Below are 27,799 nucleotides of genomic sequence, written 5' to 3'. Positions count from 1 at the left end.
TGACTTGGAACTTTTTCACCGTTTGCGGCTGCTTTAAGAGGTCAAGAACAGCAACAGAAGACGGCAAAAACTGACAAGTTAGCAAATGAAATACTAGGAGAACATAAATTAGCAGCAAGTAGAGCTCCAGTACGTCACTTACTAAATTAGTGGCACCATCCATTTGGGCGCCAATTTAAAATTTAAAAGTAACCGACAAAAAGAACAAATCCGTTAAAATTCAAACATTTTTTTGTATACATTGTGTCTCGGCCATTTGAAGGACGATCGGGATGTAATTTGGAGTAAGGATTGTTTTTATGAAAACAAGGTAATTGGCGTGCCTAAAAGGACGAAAGTTCTTATAGGACTCGAAATAAAAGGACTTTTTTGTGAACTGAAAATTAGGTATATCTCGGCCATATTCGCTCTAAGCCTTTCAAGTTCGTCGTGCCAAAGGATATTCAAATCGTCCTTGTGGTTCCTGAGTTATCCTGCAATTTCAGATTTTCCACCGACAGATTTGACACCCAGAATGAAAAATTAAAAGTGCTAGATCCTTAGATGATGTTACATATTTTTTGATGCTAATCGAGGAAGTTCGTCCTTGTGATCCTAGTAATGCAACTCCTTTGAAATTGTGGCGTATTTTGAAAATGTGCCCTTAAAAGTATGCAATGCAATTTTTAAACTCAACATTTTAAGTTGGTGCTGCAAAACTTTATTTGTAGCATACTTTGAGGCTGAAATTTAAACCGTCATTGCGCCACTCAGCACAAGTTAAGTGACTTCCTGTATTTTTGCTTACTGTTCACTTCTGTTCGCCTTGTATTTCACCAGCTGACTTACCGTTAATAATGTCTTGAAATGGTCAACATCTGTCGTTTGTTTTTGCATTGAAGACTTAAATTAGCGCTTTAAAAAATTAAATATTGTTGCAGCGGCCTTTGCGCCTTATTTGTTTTTTTGTAATATCTTGTAATAGTACTGTTGACAGTAAAATCAGTTCATTTATTAATGTGTAAAAAGCTTGAAACTGGAAAAAGACCTTTAAATGTCAAACTCTAAATGCCGCATTTACATAGCTTAGTTCGGAAGGTAAGTACGTAAGTAAGATACATTAGAAAATATTTAAAAAAAGATAAGAATAAGAATTACAGAATTCACAAATAATAGCTGTGACAACAGTAAGTGAAGAAGGTACTTTCATCTCATTTATATTGCAAAATTTGTTTTCATTCATTACTATTTATATTATTACTATAATATATATGTATGTATGTACACAGTTTATTATCCGGCCAATAATTTCGCCTGATCGTTTACCTCACTTTTGGAATAATCTTAATAATCAGGCAATGAATGACGGACGGCGCGAGTAAAAGTTCTGTTTCCATGGGTTTGTTTTTGGAATACATCAGCTGATCCGGCTAATATAAAAATCGAGCGATATACAAATTGAAACCGAGCAATGCAATGGCATAAACAAACGTCCCCATATCAGTAAGTCATACGATAACCGGTTAGAACCTGGTTTCCTGAGCTGATTTGCCATTGCTATCTTAGCTGCTATGTCCGATACTAGTCTATATATTATATACGAAAATATACATAGTCAACAGCTTGTACATTTGTTTTCTTATTTTTAGTTTTATTTGTATTTCGCGGTCATAAGAAGCCAGATTAATTTATTGTGGTATAAAAGGGTGGGGTAGCAATGGATTTGATTGACTTCTTAATTCGAACTCAAAAATGGCGTCACATTTGGCCGGTTTACTTGGTCTAAGCAATGATGAGGACAACGTTGTTCCATTTACGCCGAAGAAAGGATTGCGTGGTAAGGTTTCAATTCAAATATGCTGTTGTGAAAGGTCAAAAGTTCAAGTGGAAAGTGTTTTTACAAAGATTGTGTTATCTATAATAGACTGCAGTTTTATTAATGTAGTAAATTGATTCCCCATGGTAGAGTCATCGCCATGGTATGTAATGTTTATACATACATATGTAGATGCTATAATGAATTGTGATAACCATGTTGATCATGCACTTGTAAATTCTTTTGTGTTAAGTGCAGAAATATATAGGACTGTGAGAAAAATTTATGATTTTATGGGAAATATTTTCAAAGCCCAAGTTCCATAGAAAAATAAACTGTAATAAAAAAGGATTATTCCATGGGAAATATTATTGAAGTTCATAGGACATATCAAATTATCAGCATTTTATTAATTTAATTTAATTAATTTAATTTACTTAAACAATCCCAATTTCAAATGAAAAATTGCCTATTTCATTCAAAATGCATCTATACACTAAATATATTTCAAATTTAAAACCAAGAAAAGTATTTATTAAACAATTATTTGAATTTTACTCAAAATAGTTTCAATTTTAACCAAAGAAAATTTGTTTAAATCGCTAAATTCAAAATCGAAATGCAGCTATACATTACGTATACTTAATATAAAATGTATATATGATTAAATTTCTTTCAGTGTGTTGTTGATTTTTCATACTTATTTGTAAATTGTCTTTATTTGCAAATCAGTCAAAGACTGAATAAACAACAACGTTAACCCACTAAATCTGATAAACTTACCCATATTGCGTAGTCTGAATTTTCATTCATATTTTTAAAGCTTCACAAAACGGGAAAGCTTTATCAACTACGGTACGCACAGGAAATAAGTTTAATTAAATGAAATATTTGCTCGCATCGTCTTCAATTAGTTGCCGCAATTCTTTTCCATCCGCAGAGGGTTAAACGTAGTGACCACAGCAAAGCTCTCATCCATTCGATAAGCAACTCGCTCACTCTCTGCAAAAAAATATCGCCATATTCTTCTCATCCGCTCAGAGACAAAGCTTTTGTAGCTTTGCTCTTTTTACTCGCGAACCGTTGAGTTTAGTCGCTAGCGAGCGGTGCTTGTGGCAAGTGTTTAGCTTAAGGTGAGTGTCGGCAGATCGATCAATCGATCGATCGGTAAAGTTGCGTGAACTTTGGACCATTTGTTTTTTGTTTACATGCTTTCGGATTTGAAGCATACTTAAACTCTGCTTGCACTTTTGTAGGTACTCGTAGGCAGGTAACAAATCTGGATGTTGAAAAGATGTCTTCGCTGCGCTTCTATTATGATCTAATGTCACAGCCCTCGCGGGCATTGTTTATAATATTTCGGTTAAGCGGCATGCAGTATGAGGATTGTGTTGTTCAACTTCGGAATGGTAGGTTGAACTTTTGGGTTAATCTAATCGATACGCATTATCTGCATAATACGACTTTGCACTTTGGCACTCTTGGTGAACAGGTGAACATCTGACAGATGAGTTCAAGCACAACATCAATCGGTTTCAGCGTGTGCCCTGCATCAATGACAATGGCTACAAGCTGGCCGAAAGTGTTGCCATCTTGCGGTATCTCAGTGCCAAAGGCAAGATCCCCGAGCATCTGTATCCCAAGTATTTTGTGGATCAGGGACGTGTCGATGAGTTCCTCGAGTGGCAGCACAACACAATCCGTGTGACTTGTGCCCTCTACTTCCGTACGATCTGGCTTGATCCATTGCTGACCGGGCGCACACCCACAGAGGCGAAGATCGAGACATTACGCATCCATATGGAACGCAATCTCGATATCATCGAAGAGGTTTGGCTGGCCAAAAGTGAATTCCTAACGGGCTCCTCGCTCACAGTAGCCGACATATTTGCTGCTTGCGAAATTGAACAGACACGTAAGTTAGATCGACAATATTCTAATAGCTATATCCATTTAATCATACAATTTCGATTAGGCATGGCCGACTACGATGTACGTATCAAGTATCCGAAGATACGTGCGTGGCTAAAACGCGTTCGACAATCCTGCAATCCCCACTATGATACGGCTCATCATTTTGTTTATAAGATATCGGGCACTGGACCACAAGCCAAGCTTTAAATGCATTTAAATAACATTATATTGTTTTGTAAATATCGTATTATACATATCATCGTTATGGTTAAGTTATTTCATCGTTAAAGTGTAGCAAATAAATGTACAAATGATTGGATACTTCTTTTTTGAAAATAATATTTTCTTGGTTTTGGAGATATTACTGAATTTGGTTGTATATGTAAGTGATTTATTTTTGTATGTGTCATCAGTCCAATAAGAAATTCTAATACAAGAAAATATATTTAAAAGATATGCAGTTAATTACTTAATAAATTTTTGCCATTTGAAGTTTAGGAAATGATATTGAAGAATAGTTTCTTTGAACTAATTTTGATTTCCTACAAAAATACATTTTTAGATTCAGTTAGGGAGTTGAACGTCTGCCGAAATAAACACAATTCAATGCAATAATGTCACTTACTAACCAGTTTACAGATGTTTTAGATTTCAGTAGTATAAGAATCGGCAACCGGCTATAAAATCGAATTTGAAGAGAAAATCAAAGACAATACACACTTTCCTGGATAAGCTCATTTAATTCCCAATATAGTATGTTCTTCAATGGGGTTTACAACTTGAACTACATATTTTCTTATGCAAATGTATAATGTAAATAAATAAATGTCGGGTCAAAAAAAAAGAATCCAAAGAAAAAACATGTGTTCGCTTTACAAGTATTCTTATTATCTTCTTTTATTGTGTCGTCATTGTTGCTTTTATAAATTCACATTTATTAAAAAAAAAATACAATTTTAAAAAATAACTACCTAAAACTAACAAAAAATAGTAATAATATATAATATAATATATATAGCAACGTTACGCGCTTGGGTTTCTAACATTTTGCAACAAGTTTTTATCTGTTTCTGCGATAACAAAACATAATATATGTGTATATCAGTAAAGTACGGGTTTTCAAAAGAATAATATATATATATATGTATATAGCATGTCTATATAATTATATATAGAGGAGAAAATTATAATAATAATAATAGTTAAACAAATCGAAAGTATCAGAAGATAGCAAGATAAATGGTATATACAAAGAAAAGTTTTATACAATATGCATATTTATGTACGTGTGTTTGTGTGTCAGTGTGTGTATAAACATGCATTTATATACATATATATATAATATGCATGTGTGTGTGTGTGCGTATGCGGGTGTTTGTATAAAACTACATATACAACTATAGGTTCTAATCACTTAATATTTAATTATGTATGCGTAACTTTCTCTTGCGTTTTTTCATATTTTCGTTTTCATCAATATTTGCGTGTTGAATATAACTTAAGATAATATCAAAAAATATACAATTGCACAATCATTAGTTTGACATTTGCCATAACTCAACACGATTCGATCCAATACATTCTGCATTGTTTCCAAAACCTTTTGACTTATGGTCGGTATTCAAGTAGATGATCGGATATATGAAACATACATATATATGTGTGTAAGTGTATATATTTATATATATATATATATATATATATATATATGTATGTGTATGTAGTATATAATTTATAATGGATACTCATAAGCGGTCGACTTGACATTAACATAATATACAATACAATACAATAAAAAAAAAAAACCTCATCTGGGGGAAATGTTATAAGATTTGTTGCGTACCGTGTGTTTACACCATAATTTGTTTGTTGTCTGTCGCCTGCTATGTAACTCCAAGAGGATTCAACACATTTATCGTTAACTTATGACAATTTCAAAATACACAAAACACAAAATACAAATTTCATGGTCGATTTTCTTAGACTAATGACACCGCGCGAGCACCAAAATACACCAAGTAGTATGTATGTATATAGTAAGTTTACTCCCCTTGTGTGTTAACGTAGTACACACATTATGCTCTGTCTGTTTTTGCAATGGGGCCAATGATGTTAAGCTGCCCAGCCACCAAGAATGGATTGACTGGTCTTCGTCGTCGTCTGCACAAACCATCCTCCATTGTGCATTGTTCCCTAAATCATGTCACCAAACAACATTTTAAAGCAAAGTAATAAAGGCACCGAAACTGCTGCAACTGCGGCAGCTACACGCTCTACTAGCTACCACCCAACTTATAACATCATCACCATTGCATTGCATTAGCATCGCATCGCATCGACAGGTACAGGTACAAAACTACATACAGTCCGAATTATGTCCGTCTGTCTGTCTCTCTGTGTGTGTCTCCTTTGAAGCACTCTCTGGGCAGGCGACATTGCATGGTTTATTGTATATATGTATGTTGTAGATTGGTTTCCTTTAAATAATTATATATCAACTTTTGAGCCAAGTTCTACCTATATCTGGTATATATCTCTATAATACATATATGTATGTGTATATACCTCTGCTTTTTATGTATAAACATGATTATTTTACAAATATATATGGGCTAAGCATATTTCCCGTACTGTGTATAGGTTTTACAAAATAGCTTTATCTCTCTCTCTTGATCTGTCTTCCTCTATCTATTACTACCACGCTTTCTCCTTCTCCTTCGTGTTTCTTGTTCCCACGTTGAGTGTGTGTGTGTGTGTGTGTGTGTTGAGTGTATATGTGAGGTTTCGATTTGCCATTGTAAATAAATACTTTTTCTTGAACATATTCTTATTTTCTGTATGTACAATTCTCTCGCGCTCTCTCGCTCTTGCTGCCATACTCCTCTCTCGCTCTGATTCATTATTGTGTTGTGTTGCTCTGCAAGAGAATTGAAGTTGGTAATTTCATTAAAAAAAAACACATTAATTGTGACTGCTGCACTCACGTTTAGTAACGTCCTCGATTGATATTCTTAATACGTATGCCCACCTCCAGCACCTGATCGCCAGCTGAGACGCCAGTGTTGCTACTGCTGCTGCTGTTATTCGAGCTGCTGCCACCAGGGTTGTTGCTACCGCCAACATTGGATGTTGCGCTATTCGCATTGCTGCCATCACTAAGTGGCGAATTGTTGTTATTGTTGTTGTTGGTTGCATTGCTGCCGCTGTTGCTGCTGCTGCTGCTATTGTTGCTCGAGCTTGTGCCCGACGAGACGGGCAACGCCACATTGGCCGCATCACTGACACTGACTCCACTCACACTCGCCGCTGGCGCACCTAATCTACGCAACACTGTTGTCGTTGTGGTTGTCGTCGTGGTTGTCTCCTCTGTGCCGCCGCCGCCTCCTCCTCCGCCCCCAGCGCCACCCAATTTCAGCAGCTGCTGCTGATGATGTCGATTGTGATGATTGTAATTGATGGCGGCCAGATCGTGACCACCACTAGCGCTGGGAACCGCAGCGCCACTATTGGCCGCATAGTCGTGTGGTCCGCCGACTGTGTGACGCCGTTTAATGGAACGATTCTGCTTGTTTTGTATCTGACGCTTCTTCGTCAGATTCATGTCAGTCTTTTCGTCCTTGGTCAGTGCGGCAGCGGCATGCGCCCACGACGCTGTCGACGACGATGTGGGCGAACAGCAGGCAGCTGCAGCAGCGGCCGCAGCAGCTGACGATGATGTTGAGTTGCTGTTGCTCATGTGTCGCGTCGAATAGTTGCGACAATTGAAGCTGGCACTGCGAAAGAGTCGATGGTCGCGTCGCTTTTTATTGTAGCGCTCGAGAAAAAACGATGGCGATGCCATCAGCAGTTTCTCCTTCGGATCACTGGTTGTCGAACCCTCCGAATCATCATCGGAACCGGCTCCAGCGCCAACGCCACATCCAATGCCCCGTTCGTAGGCCAGCGAGCTGCTGAAGCGCAGATTCTTGCTGCTGTACGAATTGCGTTGCACCGTCGACGCTGTCTGCGAGCTCGGGGTGCTGGCCAACGGCGTCGAGGCGCTGCTGGAGCCGGTGCCGGCGGTGGGCGTGGCAGCGCCACTTGCTGGCGCCGTTGAGCTGCCCTGATGTATGGGCGCCGTGGCCGAATGCTGCAGCTTATGCGCTGCTTTCAGCAAATTCGCGGGCAATGGAGCAACAACGGGTTTCATCATCAGCTGCTGCAGCTGTTGTTGCTGCTGCTGCTGTTTGTCCTCCTTGGTGTCGCCGCCCAAACTGTTGGTGGCGGTGCACGAGCGGCTCAGCAGCAGCGAATGGGGCGCGTCCAGAGCGCAAAAGGTGTGAAACAAACGCTCCGGCGATTCGTCCGCATAAGGAATGTTCTCAGAGTGCAAGTGCAGCGGCTGACCGAGTGTGTGCCGACGATTCTTGGGAAATTCAGGTGAGCCGTTCTCATCGTTCGACTCGGAACCGCTGCGCAAATTACGTAGCTTACTGTCGAGAGTATCCGTAATCGTGGTCAGCGACATGGAACCTATGAAATCAACCAACGATTAGCTGACTGCATGCTCGACAATTCCTTGCAAGCAACTTACCTGTATCGCTGAGGCGACTGCTCGAGTCATCGTCGGTCAGCAGTATGGAGATGTCAACGCTGCTGCGTTGCTGTTGTTGCTGTTTCTCATGCTTGCCGCCGCTGCCGCCCGTTGTGCTGCTGGCCGAACCCACGCTACCCGAGTCCTTTTCATCGAGACTGGCCTTGCGTGTCTGGGAGCTGCGTGAACCGGAGAGAAAGCCGCCAGTGCTGCGCTTCTTGGTGCTCGTTGTGGACGACGAACCTTTTGCTGTTGACGACGCCGATTGCGATGTGGTTGACGTCGATGTCGATGACGATGAACTGATTAACTTGCTTGTGGTTGTGGTGGATGTGGTATTCGTTTTGCTGCTATGCAGCGTCGAGCTGCTGCTGGTGCTGCTCGCCGATACCTTGGCGTAGTCCAGCGACTGAAAGTGAACAGCAGGCAGGATTAGGCCAAAATCACAAATGCTTTGCACAGCCTTTCGCTGCATTCGTCGCTGATTGTTGGTGCGTATGGTGGTTGAGGTTGTGGTGGTGGTTGAGGTTGTGGTGGTGTTGTTGGTGGTGGTGGTGGTGGAGTTGGTGGTGCAGTTGGAAGAGGAAGAGTTGCCGCTTACCAGTAGACTCTCGCCGGAATACGTGTCCGAGTTGACGGCACTGCGCTTGCCATGCGTCCGCCTTCGCAGCTGTGGAATGAATCGTGAGGTGCGCGTCTCGCGCTCCGTGATCCGCTCAATCTTCGACAGATTGTGCAGCAACATGCTCGTTTGATCCTCCTGCGCCTGCTGCGGTTGCGCCGGACTCGGCGCCGCTGCACCGCCGCTTAACTCTGCCACATCCGGCAAGATGCCGTTCTCAAAGAAATATTCATACTGAAATGGAAATAGGAATTAGCGTGTTTTCAAAAGCAACAAGTAAAAAAGATACAGTCGAGTGTGCTCGACTGTGAGATACCCGTTAACAATTTATAATGACAGCAAAAGAGTGCGGTATTATTATTAAAATATACCGAATTAAAATACCACTAAAATACTAAAATATACTAAAAGTTATGTTTTGAGTATGAGCAAAATTGGTGCGATATACCACAAACATACTAAAATACATATACCAAAGGTAATATTTGGTATACATAGATTACTAAAATATACCAGATTGTCAGCCTAAGAATTATCAATTATTTTTATTATTATCATCATAAATTCTGCAGTTATTACTGTACGTCCCAAAAATCGTACTTCAAAATTTTACTTGTTATTAAATTTTTTAAAATTTTCGGAGGCAGAAGTGGGCGTGCCAAAAATTTGAAACAAAGTTGATCTGCCTGCAAACAAGTCTATGGGATCTAGGTGTTCATACGGTCGGACGGACGGACATGATTATATAATTTCAACTGTTGATGCTGATTAAGAATATTTATACTTTATAGAGTCAGGGATGCCTCCTTCTGCCTGTTACCTACATTTCTCTTCCACTCTATAAGTAGCGGGTTTAAACCGTCTTCTCTCCACACACTCACCTGCGTGACGAGCAGCTCGACAATGCGACACTGATGCTTCATGTCTTTGACCGCCGTCTCCAGCGTATCGTTCGGTGTGCGTATTATGGATGGGCCAAATATGATGGCCAGATTCTTTGGCTCCATGCGATTCACCTCGCAATTGTCGCTGACGCGACACAGATGCTTGATCAGATGTTTCATCGTCTCGTATGGATGTCGCGGCAGCGATTCCACAATCTCCTTCAGCAGCACAATGCGCTCCAGGCCCGTCTTCTTGTCCGCCTCAATGAAATTGATGTAGAAACTGGCCGGCATCAGCGCATCCGGCAGGCTGCGAATGAACAGCTTCAGCAGACTGCTGACCACATTCACATCCTCCCAGCGATCATCGGTGGCGCAGCTATCGAATTGAAAGTCCTTCATGTTGACCAGCTCGGACAGCTCCGAGATGGCCGCCTTGTTGCCGGGAATGCGATAAATGCCCACCACACTCAGGCCCTTGGTCTCCACAATATTGGTGCACACCTCCACCAAATGCGGCACATACGCATTCGTTTTGGACATGGGACAGGCACGCAACGGTAAACCAATGGAGCCGCCCGTTTTGTTGGCACAACCCGAGGCAGAGGATGACAAATCGCCGTGAGAGACGCCACCGCCACCGCTGCCGCCGCGTCGAAAGAGTAAATCCTTCCAGTTCTTTGATTTGGGCGAACCCAAATCCTTATCCGGCACATTCTTGTGCGATGAGGGTTTGCGCAACTTCATCACCGGCGATATGGAATCGCCAGTTGTGGCAGCCGCTGCGATCGAGGCAGCCACGGGTCCCTCCACCAAGCCGCCACCTGAGTGCGAGCTCAATGGTGAGCTATCTGCAGCGCCGGCGACATCATCCAAATAGCTGGAAGTGGCAGCTGTTTTCTGTGGCTCCGCCAACTGTTTACCCGCCAGCTGTTGCTCCTGTTTTGAAATTTTGAAGTGGGGGCAAAGTTGTAGTAAATTTTATTAAACAAGCATGAAATTTCAAGCTTACGTTATCATCGTAGTTGAGGCTGTCCTTCCACTGCAACAGGCCAAAGAGACGCTTCATCTCGTTGCTGCTCTTGGTCTTAAACAGTATTTCGGTGTAGGGACCACAAGATGGTGCCGTCGCTGTTGTTGCCGCTGGCGTTTGCGGTTCGGCGGCGCTGCTGCTGCCCGACGATGTCAGCTTGTCGTGGGCATCATCCAAGTTCAGTTCGTTGCCCAATGTGGCCAAGTGGGCGCCGCTGGCACTGGGCTTCGATTGCATGCGTATCAAGTACTTCTTCTTGTCCAATGACTCGTCATAGAATTTAAAATTTCTAATATCAAGTTCTATCACCTGTTAACGAAAAGTGTAGAGTGAGAATCTGTTTTATGTGCAATTGGTTGGGGTACTTACATTGTGCTCCGACTTGCCATGGCGTCCAGAGTAAATGCGCAGCAAATCTCCTTCGATCACCAGTTTCACCTGGCGCCACGAACGATACTCCGACATGCGCTGCAACGAAAATATACACCAAATAAAGTACATCACATATGTAGTAGGAGATATACTGCTGCAACCTACCTTGCCATTGATGCAAGACGACTTGATTTCAATTTCCGTCTCGAAGGCCTCCAGTTCGTTGGGCACATATTTGCCATTCAGCTCGGCATCAATGTGAATGCTGCGCACAAAGTAAATGCAAGAGTTAATATCATTAAAAACTTGCAAACAACATTAAATTACGTGGTGAAACTAAACGAACGCAATACAAGACTCAAAATCGAATTTTACTTGCAAACGACTTAGAAGTTAGTTTAATAGAAACTATCTTTTTGCTAATTAAAGTGACCTTAATAGTGAACTTAAAGAGATTTTCACTACAGTGAATATATTCACTTAAAAGAATTGTACACATCTTATAGTCGTTTGTGTGTGCCGAGTCCTAAATTATTTGAAATCAGTGAAGAAACATTAATTTTTCTGGTCACAATTTTCAATCAATGAAGACATATGGACATGGGTACATCGCCTCGGCTGTTAATACTGATCAAGAATTTATATCCTTCATAGGGTTGGAGATGCCTTCTTCCGTGTGTTACATCCCAATGCTAAGAGCTCGCCACTCACCTGCTACGCATGTCGCTGTTCATGGAGGCACGTCGACTGCTATGATGCGTGGACAGACGCACATCCTCCAATCCATTGGGCGTTTCAATGAACTCATGGCCACCGCCAGTGCCGCCGATGACATCGTACGTGGGATCCGGATGCTCCTCGACCAGCGCTTTCGTCTTGTGCGGCTCAACAACGGCGGCGGCTGCAGCAGCTGCCGCTGCAACAGCAGCAACGGCGGCACTCGCTGGCGCTACGCTGTCCGCAGCTGCTGATGCTGATGTCTCCGCATGGTATTCGGTCTCGTTGTTGGTGGCACGCAGATACGAGATGCGTCGCATTGGTTTGCCCTCGTCAAAGGAACTGGACGCCAGTGGTTTGTAACGTCGCACAACGGTGCCAGCTCCGATTGTTGTGTCCACAATGGCAGCGGCTGCAACAAAATATTGTTTAGATTTATTAGTCATTTTTTATTATTATTCTTATTACTAATATGCTATGCACGGCATTTAGAATTTATTAAAAATAATAAATGGAAGTTGCAAATGAAAACGAACAATTTCGAGTGGCCACTAAAATGCAAAATTGATAATAAAATAAAACACTTGACCTGCTGGTAAAGTTCGAAGAAGTAAAGAAAATCATTCAATAGCGAACAATCGATAACTTTTGCAATTGTTACTTGAGCTCATTTCGATTTTAGAAATAAAATAAATAAATACAATAGAGCACTCGATGGGTAATGCGAACTTCAATAAACAATTTCATTTAATTTCAGATTGCTTCAAGTTCGACAACCAGAGGGAAATGAAGAGACTTCTAAAAATTAAATATGCGGTTTAAGCTAAAAAGAATTAAAGACTTGTCTATGATTAAGATTTTCAATCAAACTTTTAAACCACAAATAATGCAAATTTTCTAATAAAAGTAAATCTCATTTAACTGTAATTCAGAGACAAAACCTAACAGCTGTTAAGTAAAATTCTAACAGAAGCAAAGACAGCATTCTTCAATGTTAGCCCATTAAATGAGGCAAATATGCCGTAAAGTGTATTTTATATTAAATACAGTGTGGCTGTTAAGTGAAAATCCTGCTGCTAATCGAAATGGTTGCACATATAAACGTTTTACAATATAATTGAATGATTTCTAATTAATTGCAATATTATGAATCGTATTCAGATTAAATGAAGTGTGGCTGTTAAGTGAAATTGTTGCCGCTAAGTGAGTTTTTGGTTGTATACCTCACAGAATAGTCTTTCAAATTAAATGAAATGAAGCGTATCCAAGTAACGTCAAGTACTATTTATATTATGAAGCGTATTTAGCTTAAATGTAGAGTAGCTGTTAAGTGAAATTGCTGCCGCTAGGCGAGTTTTTGGTTGTATTCCTGATAGAATGACTTTCAAATTGTATGAAATTATATCTTTGACTATTGTGAAGCGAATCCAAGTAACGTAAACTACTATTTTCAGATAAACTTCTGATCAGACAGTTAATATTCTCCTGCAGATGGAAAACACTCACCGCTGCTCTCGGCAATGTCCGCTAATGTAGCCACAGTGTGCGAGGAACTGCTGATGCTTTGTGAATGCTCCACCACTTCGCTATACTCTGTAAGCCAAAAGGAAAAGGAAGTTAGCAATGTGAAAAATGGGAAGGAGTTTGTTCCGATGTCACACTTACTGCTCGGTGTGGTGTCGATGGTGGCATTCGCAAGTGTTGCCTTGTGCAGCTCCATGCGACTGCTGGTCTGTCCATCGACAGTGCTGCTGCTATGGCTGTGGCTGCTGGAGCTCTGCTGCTGATATTTGGCCTGCATTTGATGCAGCGGATGCTGTTGCAGTGACTCGTAGAGGACACTTTGCTTTTTGCCCGCTGGGCCAATGCTGCTGCTGCTGCTGGTCGATTCGGAGGCGACGGCGTTTGTGTTGATTGACAGCGGCTTGAACGGATCAAAGCCCTTGGACATGTGCGAGACCAGTTTGCTCTCGAATCTGAAATGCGAGAGGGAATTGCATTAATTGAGATCTCAATTGAAATCGTGCTGCACTTACACTTTATTGGTTACGCCCGTCTCTTGCAGTGTCTCGAAATAGTCCAGCTCCTTGGCGTATTTGGCAGCCGCATTGTTGTTGCTGGCCACGTTGACTGCCACCTGACGCTGCTGGGACGGCACAGCGCCCAAGGGGCGTGCCACCAGCTTGCTGCCCGCATAACTGTTATACATATCGCAGCCGAGGACAACTTGTTGCTGCTGTTGGTGTTGCTGTTGCTGCTGCTTAAGCAACACTTGATGGCGCACCCGTTGTCCTCCGCCACCTGTTCCCGGTGGTGTGTGCGGGGGGAAAAAATGTTGCGTCAGCTGCTGCTGCTGCTGGTGGTGTTGGTGTTGATGCTGTTGCGGCGATGACTGCGATGCGTTGCCGTTGGAGGATACAGATCCAGAGGCGGACAACACACCGGAGGGCAGCGGCGATTTAAGAAACTCCTCCTTCTGTTTGATCGACTCGCGCAGTCGTATCATCAGGTCGCTATTGTCGCCACCGCCACCGACACCGCAACCGCCGCTTGCATTCACTGCATACAGTGCTTGGCTCAGGGCCGCTGCCGATTTGGGCTGGCGTGTGGTGGGCGTGGTCGCGGTTGCGCTTGCTAATACTGTTAGATTTGGCGGCTGATTGGCACTGCAACGAACAACAACAAAATAACATACAACATTAGAACAACACGATAAACGAAATAAGGACAAAGGATATGTGGAGCAAGGTCAAAAGTTCTTTTTATATTATGGGTGGGTGAAAAATTGGAAACTAGGAAACCTTGCTTTAAATAGAGCCAACAACCATTTAAGTTTGCGTCCTTTGAAATATTTATAGTTTTACAAAAGTGTAAAGTAAATTTGAGTTATTTTTTGCTTTATGGTTTTATTTCTTTTTCTCGAGTTACATTAGAAAGAACACTTAGTGTTTAAAGGAAGTGCACATAAATTTATGGAAGGTTAAACAAAAGACCTTACTCTCATATAACACCTTTAAGTGTGATTCACAATCATTAAACTTCATAAGTAGCAAGCAAATAAAGGACAAAAAATGCAAACGCCACATACGACAATATTCTATTACTTTAATGCGCATAATACCACAGATATATACCAGATTGTCAGCCAAAAAATCAGCAGAAATATAACTTTTCGAACATAGCTTTTTTGCTCAACTTTTTTATGAAGGTGAAGCAAAGAGTTAACGACAAATCACATCTAATAAAAGTAAAACAATGCTACAGCGGTATTCTTGTTGAAATATACTAAATTGGTATTCCGAAAAAATACTAAAATATACCAAAAAATACTAAAATATACCAAAATCTATATTTGGTATAACGATATAATTTTACATTTCAGATATATCATAGAAGTGCCCAAAAATACCAAAACCTATATTTGGTATAACAGCATATACCATATTGTCAACCAAAAGCTGCATAAATTCAACTTTAATGCTCAACTTGTTGTGTGGGTGAAGCACAGAGCTATCGACGAATCACTTCAGCGCATTTTTATATGAAAGCGTTGGCACCTGATCGCCATAGGGAATAAGGTCGCTGGAACTAAGCTACTTTGGCGCGTGCCACAAGCGATGACGATGATAGAGACGACATCAATGTTTTGGACGTGAATGAATCGGATTTGACGCAGTCAGCTGATTGATTACGCTGGTCACGATGACAGTTGCCCAGTTGCTGAGTTGCTGATGAGTTGCTCAGTTGTGTTGCCAAATACGCGTAAGCTGCGCAATTTTGGCCAAACAACAAAGTGCGAAGCCGCCTTGCCTTCCCTTGTCTTGCGTCCCTTCCGAGGGTCGAAAATCCATTTGCTTACAATGAGTATATGAGTATATAGTATATATGTTATGTGTATTTGCATTTGAGAATTGTGTTGGTGTGTGTGTGTGTGTGTTCGCTGGTGTGTTGTTTGTTTATTTATGAATGTATTTGCTTAAGAATTTCGATGTGTTGCCACATCACGAATGCAGCAATAGATCGAATGTGAATGCGAGATCTTTATGTCGTCGCCTCGTGCCACGGGAGACGCAGGTGCCTTCTTTGGCCTCGTCTATAAATAACATCATATCATTTTTTTTTTGGAGAGGGGAAAGGAGGCAGAAAACAAAACAGGTCAACAGTTGGCAGCCAAATGGCAATCGCGATGTGAACTGCGGTTCCCTCCCACTCCCCCTCCTCCTAACCATGACCATGACAATTTGGATAAGTGTGTGTGTGTGTGCTGACAACCACAAAGACCAAAGTGCACTCAGCACTTGATCGGAGTCGCAAATTAGATTGGTTGCAGCATTAAGTCAAAGCATCAAGTTGTGTCCTGGCAGCATTCAAGGAATCTGTGAGCAATAATTAGTTTACCTCGGCTTCCTATTTCACTTTGCACAGATGCACACTAAGTGCAAATGCCAGCAAAAGTTAGAATGTGCTACCACCGACTACACAATACTCTAAACACACACACACACACACACAAAGTGTGACTGACATTGAATATCAAATGCTTATCTAAGAAGATGCCAGCGATAGTTCTCAAGAAATGAGATTAACGCTGAGAGAGATGATTGCAAATTTGCATTTGCTTCGTTTACTTTAACACGCCAGCAATTAAAAAACAGAGTTAAGATTTATTATCAGTTATAACATGGAAATATGATTCATAATTTGAATGAAAAAACTTATCTTTCTCATTGAAGAGTAAATGCAATGATATAATCATTAATTATTTAGAAGCAAATTGCATTGCAAATTTATAGTGCGCTTACAACTGACAGGCGATTGGAAAGATAGATCTAGTATATATAGTGGCAGGCAAACAACAACAGGAAGAAGGATGCAACGGGGCAGCCATTTTAATTGGCTGCGCGATGTTAAAGGTCAGCAAATAAAACGCTGACGCTCAACCGTGAACAACCATTATTGTGAGTGGCAGCAGGTGGAAGCTGCGTGGCGTTCTTGCCCGAATGCTTTTAATAAATCAAACTTTCCGGACAGAGTTTGCTGTAGCTGTAGCTGTGGCTGTGGCACAAAACTTGTTGCGTATTCGACATGTTGACCAAGCAATTATCTAAAGTAATGCATGTAATGTGCCAAGTAATTGACATTGACCATGAAGAAGGATATTTGATAAAAACACATAGGAAGGTTAAGCGAAAATTGAAATGACCATGAAGGTCAGGTGAAAACTGCATTGCAAGTACTTTTCTACGTATATCATGTGTATAGTGAAAGTGAGCACAAGTGATCTGGAATGAATTAATAATCAACTGAGAGTGGCAAGTAAATATGCAAATGGAGGGGGCGAAATATGAGATACAGATACAGAGATACAGCTGCAAATGCATAAATATATATCCCCAAGTACTGTTACTCGTTATCTTTGCATAAGCTTTGTACACAACAAAATACAAAAATACAGAAAAAAAAAAATAGGGGGCAAAAAGAGGAAAAAAAACAACCCCATTGACACAAGTGATCCATCTACACACGACGCGAATCGAATCGACGCTACTCTATTGTGCTGATTTGTTATTCTTGTTGTTGTTGTTTGGTATGTGTGTGTGTGTGTGTGTGTAGCTTATCAATAAAGTCAGAGCCAAATAAATGAACTGTATCTATACAATACACACAGTCACATACTTTTGTATCTGCATCTCTCAGTATGTGTAGGTGTGGAATTTCGCGCTTTATTGTCTGCTAGTTATACCCGCTACCCAAAGAGTAGAAGGGTATTATAACTTTGTGAAGGCAGAAGGAGGCATCTCCAACACTATAAAGAATATATATTCTTGATCAGAGAGTCGATATATGTTTGTTTGTATCTAGATCTATGTATATAAAAAAGCATTTTAGAAGAAATATAATATGGGTCTCAATTTGAAATATACCGAAGGCTATATTTGGTATATTAATACAAAACATACAATATATATAAATAAATTACTAAAATATACCAGATTTTCAGCAGAATTGGTATATTTTGCACTGACTTCAATATTCGATATATTAATATGACACTACATGCTAAATATACCATTGAGTACTAAAATATACTAGATTTTCAGCAGAATTGGTATATTTTGCACTGACTTCAATATTCGATATATTAATATAACACTACATGCTAAATATACCATTGAGTACTAAAATATACCAGATTTTTAGCAGAGCTGGTATATTTGAGTACTATGTGGTATATTTTTAATATAGTACTATATAAATATACCAAATATAACCTTTTATTTATTTTTAATATTATTATGTTATATTAACTATATGCTATACGTGTTGCTTTCATTAAGAATGGGCAGCGGGTATCCCAAAGTCGAGCAAACTCGACTGTAGCTTTCTTACTTGTTGTAGTTGTAGTTGTAGTATGTCTGCCTGCTGCATTGTTGTGTCTTGGTGTATTGGTAATTGGTGTTGCTTATTGTCTGATTTGCGTTCGTTTTGCCAACTCTTTCGCCTCTTTGCAACTCTAACAAGCCATAAATAATAATGTTGACACATTTGATAAGCCACAAAAAGCTACAGAAAGCGAGAGACGCCCCAACCAATGAACCAACCTGTGCTGTCAACAGTTCATATGCTGCATCCAATAGGGGACGGAGGGGTATACCACTACAAATTTATATATATATATATATATATATATGTGCATATTCAATTCCCGCCCTTCTTCGCACTGTCGGTTTGTCATTATGTCCACAGACGCACTTCGCAACTTCATTTGTGTGTGGAATTCGCATTGCATTTATTTGCTGGCCTGTTTTGGTATCGATTTCGTAGCTGCTTATTGTTTGGGCAACCCATACGCCGCAACGGAAGCGAACCCACCAAAACGCAAATCGCATTCAAAAATAAAAAAATAAAAGAAAAAAAGAGAGAGAGAACTAAATAATAAACTAAGAAAACCGAAACAATCGCGCATTGTTTTGTTGCTGTTGTTAGTGTTGCATTCAAAAATCTTAGAACTGAGCTAATCTTTCATTGAAAACACTTTAACTTTTTGTGATCTCGCTTAATCAATGATAATTTGAAGTACAAAAAAAAAAAACCAAAATGAATATAGGAAACACACACAGAAGGCGAGAACTCACATTGATCACAAAAAGATTAGACGATTACCGATTAACGATTACCGATTACAGATTACAGTATGCGAATCTCGTATCTGGCTGCGAAATGAAATCTACGCGCTCCACTCGCCATCAGCAACTAAACTAAAGTACAAACCAAAGTCCATGCTACTAAACTGAAATATATGAAAAAAAAAACAGCAACAACAACATTAAACAACAACAGCAAATCCACTTTGTATGCATGTATGAAATTCATATTAAGCTCGCGACTGAAACGAGGCAGGGCCCCGCCGCCAATTGAAAAGAGCCCCCCAGCTATTGAGTGGGCAATCGTTGAACAAGCAAAAGCAAAAGCAAAACCCACCAAGCCACCGACGACCCACCCAGCCACCGAACATCGACTGACGCGACGCAACGCGCTTCTCTTCTGCTTCTTTATTCTACATTTTTTTTTTCCATTTTCATTTTCATTTTTTTTTTTATAACCAATTGTGCCACGCGCACATAGCGCAAAAAATATTTCATTGTATGCAATAAGAGACGACGATGGGCTAGAATTAGGATACCACAGCCCACATTCATCCATATCGACATCGACATCGACATCCACATGTGAGAGAGACGATACCATATGTATGCTATATGCTATAGTATATCCAAGCAGCTGGAGAGAGGAGGAGCAGGAGGAGGAGGTGGCGGGCAACATGAAACTCACAAATTCAATTGGGTAAACAGGAGCACAAGGTTTACCCGATTGGCAGAAAGAGTGAGAGCGAGAGAGAGAGAACGAACGAGTGAGGGAGACGACAAGCACTAGTCGATATCGCTATCAGTCATCGTAGTTGACCAAACACTCACTTCCTCACCCTGTTTTGCCTTTTTCTTTTTTGGGGGTATAATTGTCAGTCAAAGTCCAACGAAAAATTTGAATTCGCACAGTGGTTGCAAATGCATCATTCCCACAAATCCAAATTGACACGTTTGTTGGCCAGAATATGGTGTGTTTGTTCCACTGTGCACGGCTGCCATCAACCATTGTCATCATCCATCAATCAAATGAGTCAAAATCGAAGGCACACACACACACACACACACACACAGAGAGAAAAGGTCAATCGAGCAGCAAAGGACTCAAATATTACGCCATCTTTTGGGGTATCTATAAACAAAGTTGATATCTACTTTTATATCTATAGATCTACATAAATATACATACTATATTATACTATATAAATATACTAAAATATACCCTATTATAATACTACATCAATTTGAATTCTACATCTCTAGATCTGCATAGAAATATAAATATAGTATTATACTATAAAATACACTAAATGTTACTATACTATAGTATGAATCTATACTATATTATAGCTGTATATCAATTCACTTCACTTTGCACAAAAATTGTTCATAAATTAGACAATAACTGATAAATAATTGCCTAAGTGCTGCATATGAAATTTTTTAATCGCCATTAGAGAGCTCTCTGTGTGTGGTCGTCCATCGTTGATGGGTGATAAAGCTAAACGATAATGTGAATATTAGCAAATGGCTTTTTTTTTATAATCAATACATGCTTTGTCAATAAACAAAGATAAATCGAACTTTTCGCTGTTCAAATAAAAATAACTGTCACTACTGTATAGAGAGATACTTTTAGCAGATACTGTATCTCTATGTAGTTATCATACGCATCGCATTAAACGAAAGTAAATGCTAATTGGCTCAAGTGTCGCGCATGCGAGTTCAGCCTAAAACACATCTTATGCATCATTATCTCAATCTCTGGCTCGCCGATCTCAATCAGCCCGAAGGGCGATGATATGCGGTGGGCGTGGCAGTAGCAGCAACAACAGTCCCTCTCCCTCTCCCTGTCCCTATCGAGTTGAGTTGAGAGTGCAACACACAGGGCGAATTCAATTGAAATGCCATTCACTGCGGTTGATTTTTTTTTTCTTGTCTCATTTTACTTCTGACTTACATGTGTGCGCAAGTGTGTGCGTATGTGTGTGTGTGTAGTATAAAATTCAATTTAATTTTGTCGTAATCATTTAACAATGGCGCATTAACAAATATTCGTGTGCAGTTTGTTGCTTTTGTTGTTATCCATTTACACTCAACAACACACATGAGATTTCAGTTTTTTGCTTTTTGCATTTTGTTGTTGTTGTGGTTTAGTGTTCTTCTTGCTGTTGTTGCTAAATTAGTCAGTGACGTTGACGTTGATGTTGAGGTTTATGTTGGAAGTTGCTAGCATAAACACAACACAACACAACACAACAATACATACGCACATATTATAATTGATTGCACACACATCCATATGTATGAAATATGGTTTGCCTGGGCACACAAAGCGACAACGTTTCGTATACGCAATTGTTTGCTTGCTTGTTGTTGATGATGTCGAAATGTGGGCGTCATAACGCACACACACACACACACACACACACACACAGTGTGAAATACATTCGAAATGTGATTTGAATTTTATTCATTTCGCGATACTCTTGTTGTTGTTATTATTCTGCTTCTTTTGCCATCATTAATGGGTCACAAAACAATTTAAAACAATACAACAAAGCAAAAATGATTTAATAAATAAATACGCTGCATAAAGAAAGTCAATTTCAATAAGCCAACAAAATTCAAATTCACTCACAACTACGTGAGTATTTCGATGTGTGAGTGAGTGGGTGGCAACTGACTTCTTAGCCACTTATCACCACAGCACGAAAGTTTTTTCTTTTTTTTTTTTTTTTGCTACCACATAGCTGGCACGTAATTAGAAACGATAGCTTATGAAAAAGTACAACAAAAATATGTATAATTAACTAAAAGTACAACATGAATACAATGAATAACGTTTGACACACCACAACGCATCCGTAACACGTGCCAAACAGTTAACTATTCAAGTAAAACGTCTGCGAGATGAAGTTCAAAAAGAGCTCTTGACTCTATAATTTCTTCATTTCTCTAGACACGATAATCGTAGCGTGAAAGGGTATTATTATTTGGGTATTACCCTAAAATGTAAGTGATATAAATCTGCATAAAGTTTCTTTCACATGATAAAATGCATATTCTGAAAATTTTCGCTTTAGCTCTCTGCTTTATTTTGTCAAACTTTATAATTGCGGGTATAACAATCCATAGGGATGAGGTGTATGATAACTTTGTTACGATATAGTCATTTTTGTGTAACAGCCATATATAATATAAACGTCTGTATATTTCAGTATTTTTTTCAAATCTCAATATATTGAGCTACTTGGTATATCAATTTACCAATATATACAATACGGAATATTTCAGTATGTTTCTCGATATATTAATATTTGTTGTCAGTACTTGTTATATCAATATACCATAATAAAATTCGGTATATTTCCGATTTTTTTGGTATACTAATAACTACTATATTAATATTTTTGTCAGCACTTGCTTTAAAAATATACCATATACTAAATAATAATGGTATATCATTAGCTATATTAATATTTGTTGACAACATTTGCTATATCAATATATAATTCGATATAAATTTCAGTATTTCTAAGATGTGTTTGGTATATTTAATTTAGAATACCGCAAAGTTTTTATTGAAAACAGGTTGCTATCGGCTTCTTTCTTAATTGCTCTCATTCAAAATGCGTCTGCATATGCAAAGTCAGTTAAATTGTAATTGCAAAGATAAGATTATTTTTTTTATGCATGCACGTTTTTTATGCATTGCGTACTTGCAACAATTCAATTGCAATTCTGCACATATGCCAAAAGTATCGTCTTCCATCCAGCACCCACTGGACTGGGTCATCGTTTCACTCTCTCTGGAGGGAATTGTCTATTGGCCCCGATGTACAATGTGTGTAAGCAGAATGAGAGCGAAAGCTAGAGAGAAAGAGAGAAAAGAGGAAGTTCGCCCAAATGGCCAAAAGCATTTTTATGCATGTGTTTATTTTTGTTTTTAAAAACACGAGAAATATGAATAAATGCATTCGTCGTCATTGCCAAATCGAGACGCAGTCGTAAAGTCAACACACACACACACACACACTCACACACACAGACAGACAAATGATCATCCCAACCAAACAAATGATGCCAAGACAATTCCCAATTCCCACAGGAGATGCCAAATTTGATGGTCAGATGGAAGAATGATCGAAATGAGTTCAAACACACGCAAAACTAAGTTGTCGACAAGAAGTTCACAGAATAATACTTTCACTTAATAGTTCAAAAAGTTAATACAAAATATTGTTCAACATAGTTGAACATTAATTTAGTTTTTGGATAACAATGTTGTCTGCAAGATGGCTTTTTCATGCCAAGCATTTGGTACATAAAAATTATAATTAAGAGCCATTAAATTCGTAAATAAACAACTAAATTCAATGTATTCTTTGGTCACATTTGAAGTAGCAAAATTGAGAAAAAGTTCAATTTGTACAAATTAAATGTATTCGATGAGTATCCTGACAAAGGAATCTCAAATCTGTAGAGGTCAATATCTGAAATTCTGTATAATGCAAACGTTCAAATACTTTGCATTCAACATGATAATGAGCACAAATAAAATATTATGATGCTGATGATGACGATGAAATCACCAGAATGACAACTACTACTACTACGACTGTATGTGTCTACATTTATCTTGTGTTGCTGCTGCTGATGTTCTATAATTTTATAGGCCGGTGTCCGTCCAACTATGGACTCATCATCATTAACTTGCGCCTACATAGATATGTATGTGTGTGCACATAAATACATAAAAATTGAAAACATATGTACTCAAGTGTTTGTTGTATGCTTTTGCAGGAGAATGTAAAAATTAATGACAGTGAAAAGTTTCTGGTGAGAAATGTGCCAAATGAGTATGACAAATGCAAAAAAGCAAAAAGACAAACACAAAAAACAAACCTCATGCTGGAAATGAGCAATTCAGTGCCTACAAAATGCGTAGGGGTCGGTCGTGTGTTCGCATTCGTCTATTTGCAATATTGCTATACCCTGTGACTATTTAATTGAGTCAAGAAAATGAGGTATGCTCGCTGCAAGCGAATGCAGAAAATGGATTTTTAACTCGCTAACATCTTAGTTGTGAGATTCGAAGAATTCTTCTTGTGGGATCCCAAACAAATTCTATTTCACTGAAGATGATTATTTGTGTTCACTACTCACGCTGAATATTAATAGCAAATTGTTGATTTGTTGGCTTCTTGCATAAAAGTGTAATAAAGCACCAAAATATACACACCACACACCATTCATACTCATCAAGGTAGACAGTTTTTCGACGCCACCATAAATCAAACGCTGCACAGTGGGATCGAATGCATTGAAAGAGTATATAATCGAAATGAGTTTTTCGCTTAAGGGATAAATAAATCATCTAAATACATAAATATGAATATGGCTATAAAAAAAATACTAAAGTATACCGAATTGTATACATTGAAATGAGAATACTGAAATATATCATATTTGGCACATTTATATAAGTGCTAAAATAAAATACATATTAACAATTTTAAGCCTTTTACGTTAAAAAATATATTATATTTGGTACGAATATGGCTTTAAAAGACTGAAGTAATCCGAATTACATATATAGAATATTGATATATATCGAAAAAAATACTGAAATATACCTATTTGGTACATTAATATAATAAGTGCTAAAATACATATTGGTTAACAATTTTAAAGCCTTTTACATTAAATATGTTTTGATTGACAGTGTTTTAACAGCGTCTCTTGAAATATCAAGTTGATAAGAAAATTATTATTTTCCAATTGTCATCAAAATTGAGGAAGCTTTTTACGCAATCATTTGTTAATTAGCTTAAATAAAGAAATGTATTTATTAAAATGAGATTCTGAACTTATAAAACCTCATTCCTATAATTTCGGAAAACTTTATCCGCAATCATTTTGAAATTAGTTGAAATAAATGAAACAAATTTGTCAAAATGAGATTAGGAACTTAGCATTGCCCCACTGTGGCTAGTGGCAACATTCGCTCGCTCGCTCGCTGGCTTGTCTAATTGCAATAAACACTGTTTTGGCGAAAGAGAAACGCCATCACAACCTGCCAAACTGATAAGATAAACCAACGCGCGACGTCCCTGACGGTGACGATGACGCTGACGATGGCGCCTCCTCCGTCCTTGTCCACACTTGGCTTTTGGGCCACGTAAGTTGAATAATTATAATAATAATAATAGTAAACATGCAAACTTACCGCATAAAGCTGCTGGACAGCAGTTGCTGATGCTGATGGTAAAGTTGCTGCTGGCGCAGTCCATAGGCCATGTCGCCAAAGTCGCCGCCGCCGCCGCTGCTGCTGCTGCCGGTGATTGCCTGATTACGCTGCAGCTGCTGCAGTTGCTGCTGCTGTTGTTGATTGTGGTAGCTATTATTGCCGGGGATGCCACTGCCGCTGGCATTGCTAGTGATGCTGCCAGAGCGACTGCCGCCATGGAGAGGCGGCGCATGTTGCTGCTGCTGATGCTGCTGCTGCTGCTGTGGCGTTGCTGGCGATACTGAGGACGACGCCGGTGATGACGACGAGTTGGCAACAGCGGGATATGAGATCAACTGTTGCTGTGGAAATGTGGATTTAATGGTCGCAGCGCCATTTGCCAACATTGCTGGCGAAACTGCAGCCAGCGATTGCGACTGTGAATGCGTCTGAGGCTGAGACTGAGGAGGCGGCGGTGCTTGTGCGGACATCGTTAAACGATTCGATTCCGGAGTGTGGGCAATGCTCGTATAGTGCTACAACATAGACAAATAAAAAAAAAACGTAAGAAAATAATAAACAACATTTTGAAGAAACAAAACAAAAGAGTGTATGTCGATGATACGAAGTAGATATAAATAATTTAAAACTTTAGTTGTACACAATTATGCCGAATATGTTGGTATATTTTTGTTGTTTCTTTTATCAACAATCAAGTCACTTTCGCACTGTTTTTCTTTTATTGATGATATCTTTTTCTATCATTATATTATTATTTGAACGAACACTTCACGAAGTTGGTTTTAGTTTTGATAGAATTTGAAATCTAAACACAAAATTTTTGATACACACAATAACAGCAGTCATCAGGATTCCAAAAGCTTTGGTTGCGCTCAGATTAAAAACTTTCAAGTTATCGAAAAAGTAATTGTGACCACATCATTAATAGTCTATCATATATTATTTTCAGTATTTTTCTAAATTTTATTTTAAGTACATGTCTGTGGCTTATTAAATGGTTCAACCGCTTTTGCATTTCAACACACTTGATCACACTGCAGTTTGTTTTTGTAACGAAATGGTATATTGTTATACCAAAATCTACTCTATGAATGCTTATTTAGTATATTTTTAACGATCAAGCCGATTTTATACTGTCTTTATTGGAAAAGTGTAGCGGGTATTTAACAGTCGAGCACAATGAACTGATATTAATTTATTATGTCAAATACAGCTTGTAGTATAATCCAGTATATTCGATGGTATTTTTTAATCGACACACCGGTATCGCACTGCTTTGCTTGTTTTTAAGAATTTGGTAATGGGTATTTGACATTCAATCACACTCGACTGCAGCTTTCTCACTTTTTAATGTCATTGAATATTGTATAGACTACATATTTGTTCGTATATATGTGTATATTTTTGTTATTTGTCGAACGGTCAAGCCGCTTTTGCACTGTTTTGCTTTCATTCGAGAATTGGTAGCGGGTATCTTGAAGTCGAGAGCACACTTGACCGCAGCAGCTTTCTCACTTGTTAGACTTACCATTTGCAGCACATCGCACTCCTTGGGCACAACGTGCAGCGTGAGCACCGCTGGCGTCTGTTTGATCATTGACACAATGGTGCTGTAGGCGATGCCTGCGATCGGCGTGTTGTTCACCATTAGCACCCGGTCGCCCGTCTGCAGGTTTGCGTAGTGAGCCGGTCCGTTCGCTTGCACCTCTTTGATGAAAATGGTCTCCATCGCTTTCACTTGGTATGGCGGCAGCGAAGTTGGCTCCAAGCCGACGACACTGCCGTTGCCACCGCCACCGCCGCCGCCACCGCCAACTCCAACATTCGTCGCTTCCTACGCAGAGCGCAAAAATACAACACAAATTGTACAAAATAAACGTGAAACGACATCGACAACAACAACAACAACAATAACAGCTACAACTTTAATGGCAATAAGGAGAGCGGCTCCAGAGAGCGAGAGAGAGCTGAGACTGGCTTAAAGAGAGAGAGAGGGACTGAGAGTGACTTGGCGAGTGGGAGAAATAGAGAGACAGACGCTTAAGAGCGATAGAGAGCAAAACGAAACGTCGCGTGTAATAAAAGTAAAGTGAGCAAAACGCAAATTAGTGCAAAAAAAAAGCAACTTAAGAGACACACAAGTTTTGTTAAAGTTTTCAAAACTACGAATTCGAAATACTCTGCGAAATAGCTACTTATCCTATCTATTTTATTTTAGTATATAATATTTTATACTTTACTTTAAATCGAACTCTATCTACTATATTATAGTTTGTAATATTTTATAGTTTAATATTATTAACTTCAAGTCTACTAAAATGAAAAAAAAAGAAAGAAATTGTGTATTTTTCTGAGAGAAAAAGAAAAATATATTTATTCTAAGAACGTTTTGCCTTATGATATATTCTTTATTTTAATTATTTATTTGCATTATTAATTTATTCTTTCTTTAAGTAATAAATATATGTATTGAAAACTTGGTATTTTAAAA

General features: G+C 39.2%; 2 protein-coding genes across 7 annotated transcripts in view; one reads left to right on the top strand and one right to left on the bottom strand.

Annotated features, from left to right (window-relative positions):
- The first annotated feature begins 1,719 nt into the window (after positions 1 to 1,719).
- Positions 1,720 to 4,028, top strand: LOC132797335 (glutathione S-transferase theta-1). 2 transcript variants are annotated; one of them, XM_060809044.1, is made up of 4 exons: positions 1,720 to 1,816; positions 3,052 to 3,204; positions 3,288 to 3,710; positions 3,771 to 4,028. In XM_060809044.1, exons 1-4 carry the CDS (start codon positions 1,732 to 1,734, stop codon positions 3,914 to 3,916), a joined length of 807 nt encoding a protein of 268 aa, XP_060665027.1. In that variant the 5' UTR covers positions 1,720 to 1,731; the 3' UTR covers positions 3,917 to 4,028. The 2 variants fall into 2 exon arrangements, with proteins under 2 accessions (XP_060665027.1, XP_060665028.1); XM_060809045.1 differs by lacking the exon at positions 1,720 to 1,816 and adding an exon at positions 2,823 to 2,928.
- A 560-nt stretch (positions 4,029 to 4,588) lies between these two features.
- Positions 4,589 to 27,799, bottom strand: part of LOC132797330 (serine-rich adhesin for platelets) — a 44,831-nt gene continuing 21,620 nt past the window's right edge. For 4 of the 5 annotated variants that reach the window (XM_060809023.1, XM_060809022.1, XM_060809025.1 and 1 more), the window contains 13 exons: positions 26,837 to 27,142; positions 25,288 to 25,823; positions 13,947 to 14,576; positions 13,576 to 13,886; positions 13,417 to 13,503; positions 11,905 to 12,322; positions 11,359 to 11,458; positions 11,191 to 11,289; positions 10,801 to 11,130; positions 9,786 to 10,727; positions 8,283 to 9,138; positions 6,694 to 8,221; positions 4,589 to 6,626 (listed from right to left, as the gene is read on the bottom strand). In XM_060809023.1, the coding sequence (XP_060665006.1) occupies positions 6,696 to 8,221; positions 8,283 to 9,138; positions 9,786 to 10,727; positions 10,801 to 11,130; positions 11,191 to 11,289; positions 11,359 to 11,458; positions 11,905 to 12,322; positions 13,417 to 13,503; positions 13,576 to 13,886; positions 13,947 to 14,576; positions 25,288 to 25,823; positions 26,837 to 27,142 (6,141 nt within the window). In that variant the 3' untranslated portion in view covers positions 4,589 to 6,626; positions 6,694 to 6,695. The remainder of the gene's footprint in view (positions 6,627 to 6,693; positions 8,222 to 8,282; positions 9,139 to 9,785; positions 10,728 to 10,800; positions 11,131 to 11,190; positions 11,290 to 11,358; positions 11,459 to 11,904; positions 12,323 to 13,416; positions 13,504 to 13,575; positions 13,887 to 13,946; positions 14,577 to 25,287; positions 25,824 to 26,836; positions 27,143 to 27,799) is intronic. The other variant, XM_060809026.1, reaches the window with a different exon arrangement.

The sequence above is a fragment of the Drosophila nasuta genome, chromosome X (assembly GCF_023558535.2).
Source record: "Drosophila nasuta strain 15112-1781.00 chromosome X, ASM2355853v1, whole genome shotgun sequence".
Lineage (NCBI taxonomy): Eukaryota > Metazoa > Arthropoda > Insecta > Diptera > Drosophilidae > Drosophila > Drosophila nasuta.
Note: the sequence above shows the minus strand (reverse complement) of the source record. Positions and strands in the feature narration are given on the sequence as shown.

Coding starts and splice junctions, on each gene's coding strand:
- LOC132797335 (XM_060809044.1), top strand. CDS start 1,732: ATGGCGTCACATTTGGCCGGTTTACTTGGTCTAAGCAATGATGAGGAC. Junction 1,817..3,051: donor GCCGAAGAAAGGATTGCGTG/GTAAGGTTTCAA, acceptor GCACTTTTGTAG/GTACTCGTAGGCAGGTAACA. Junction 3,205..3,287: donor TGTTGTTCAACTTCGGAATG/GTAGGTTGAACT, acceptor CTTGGTGAACAG/GTGAACATCTGACAGATGAG.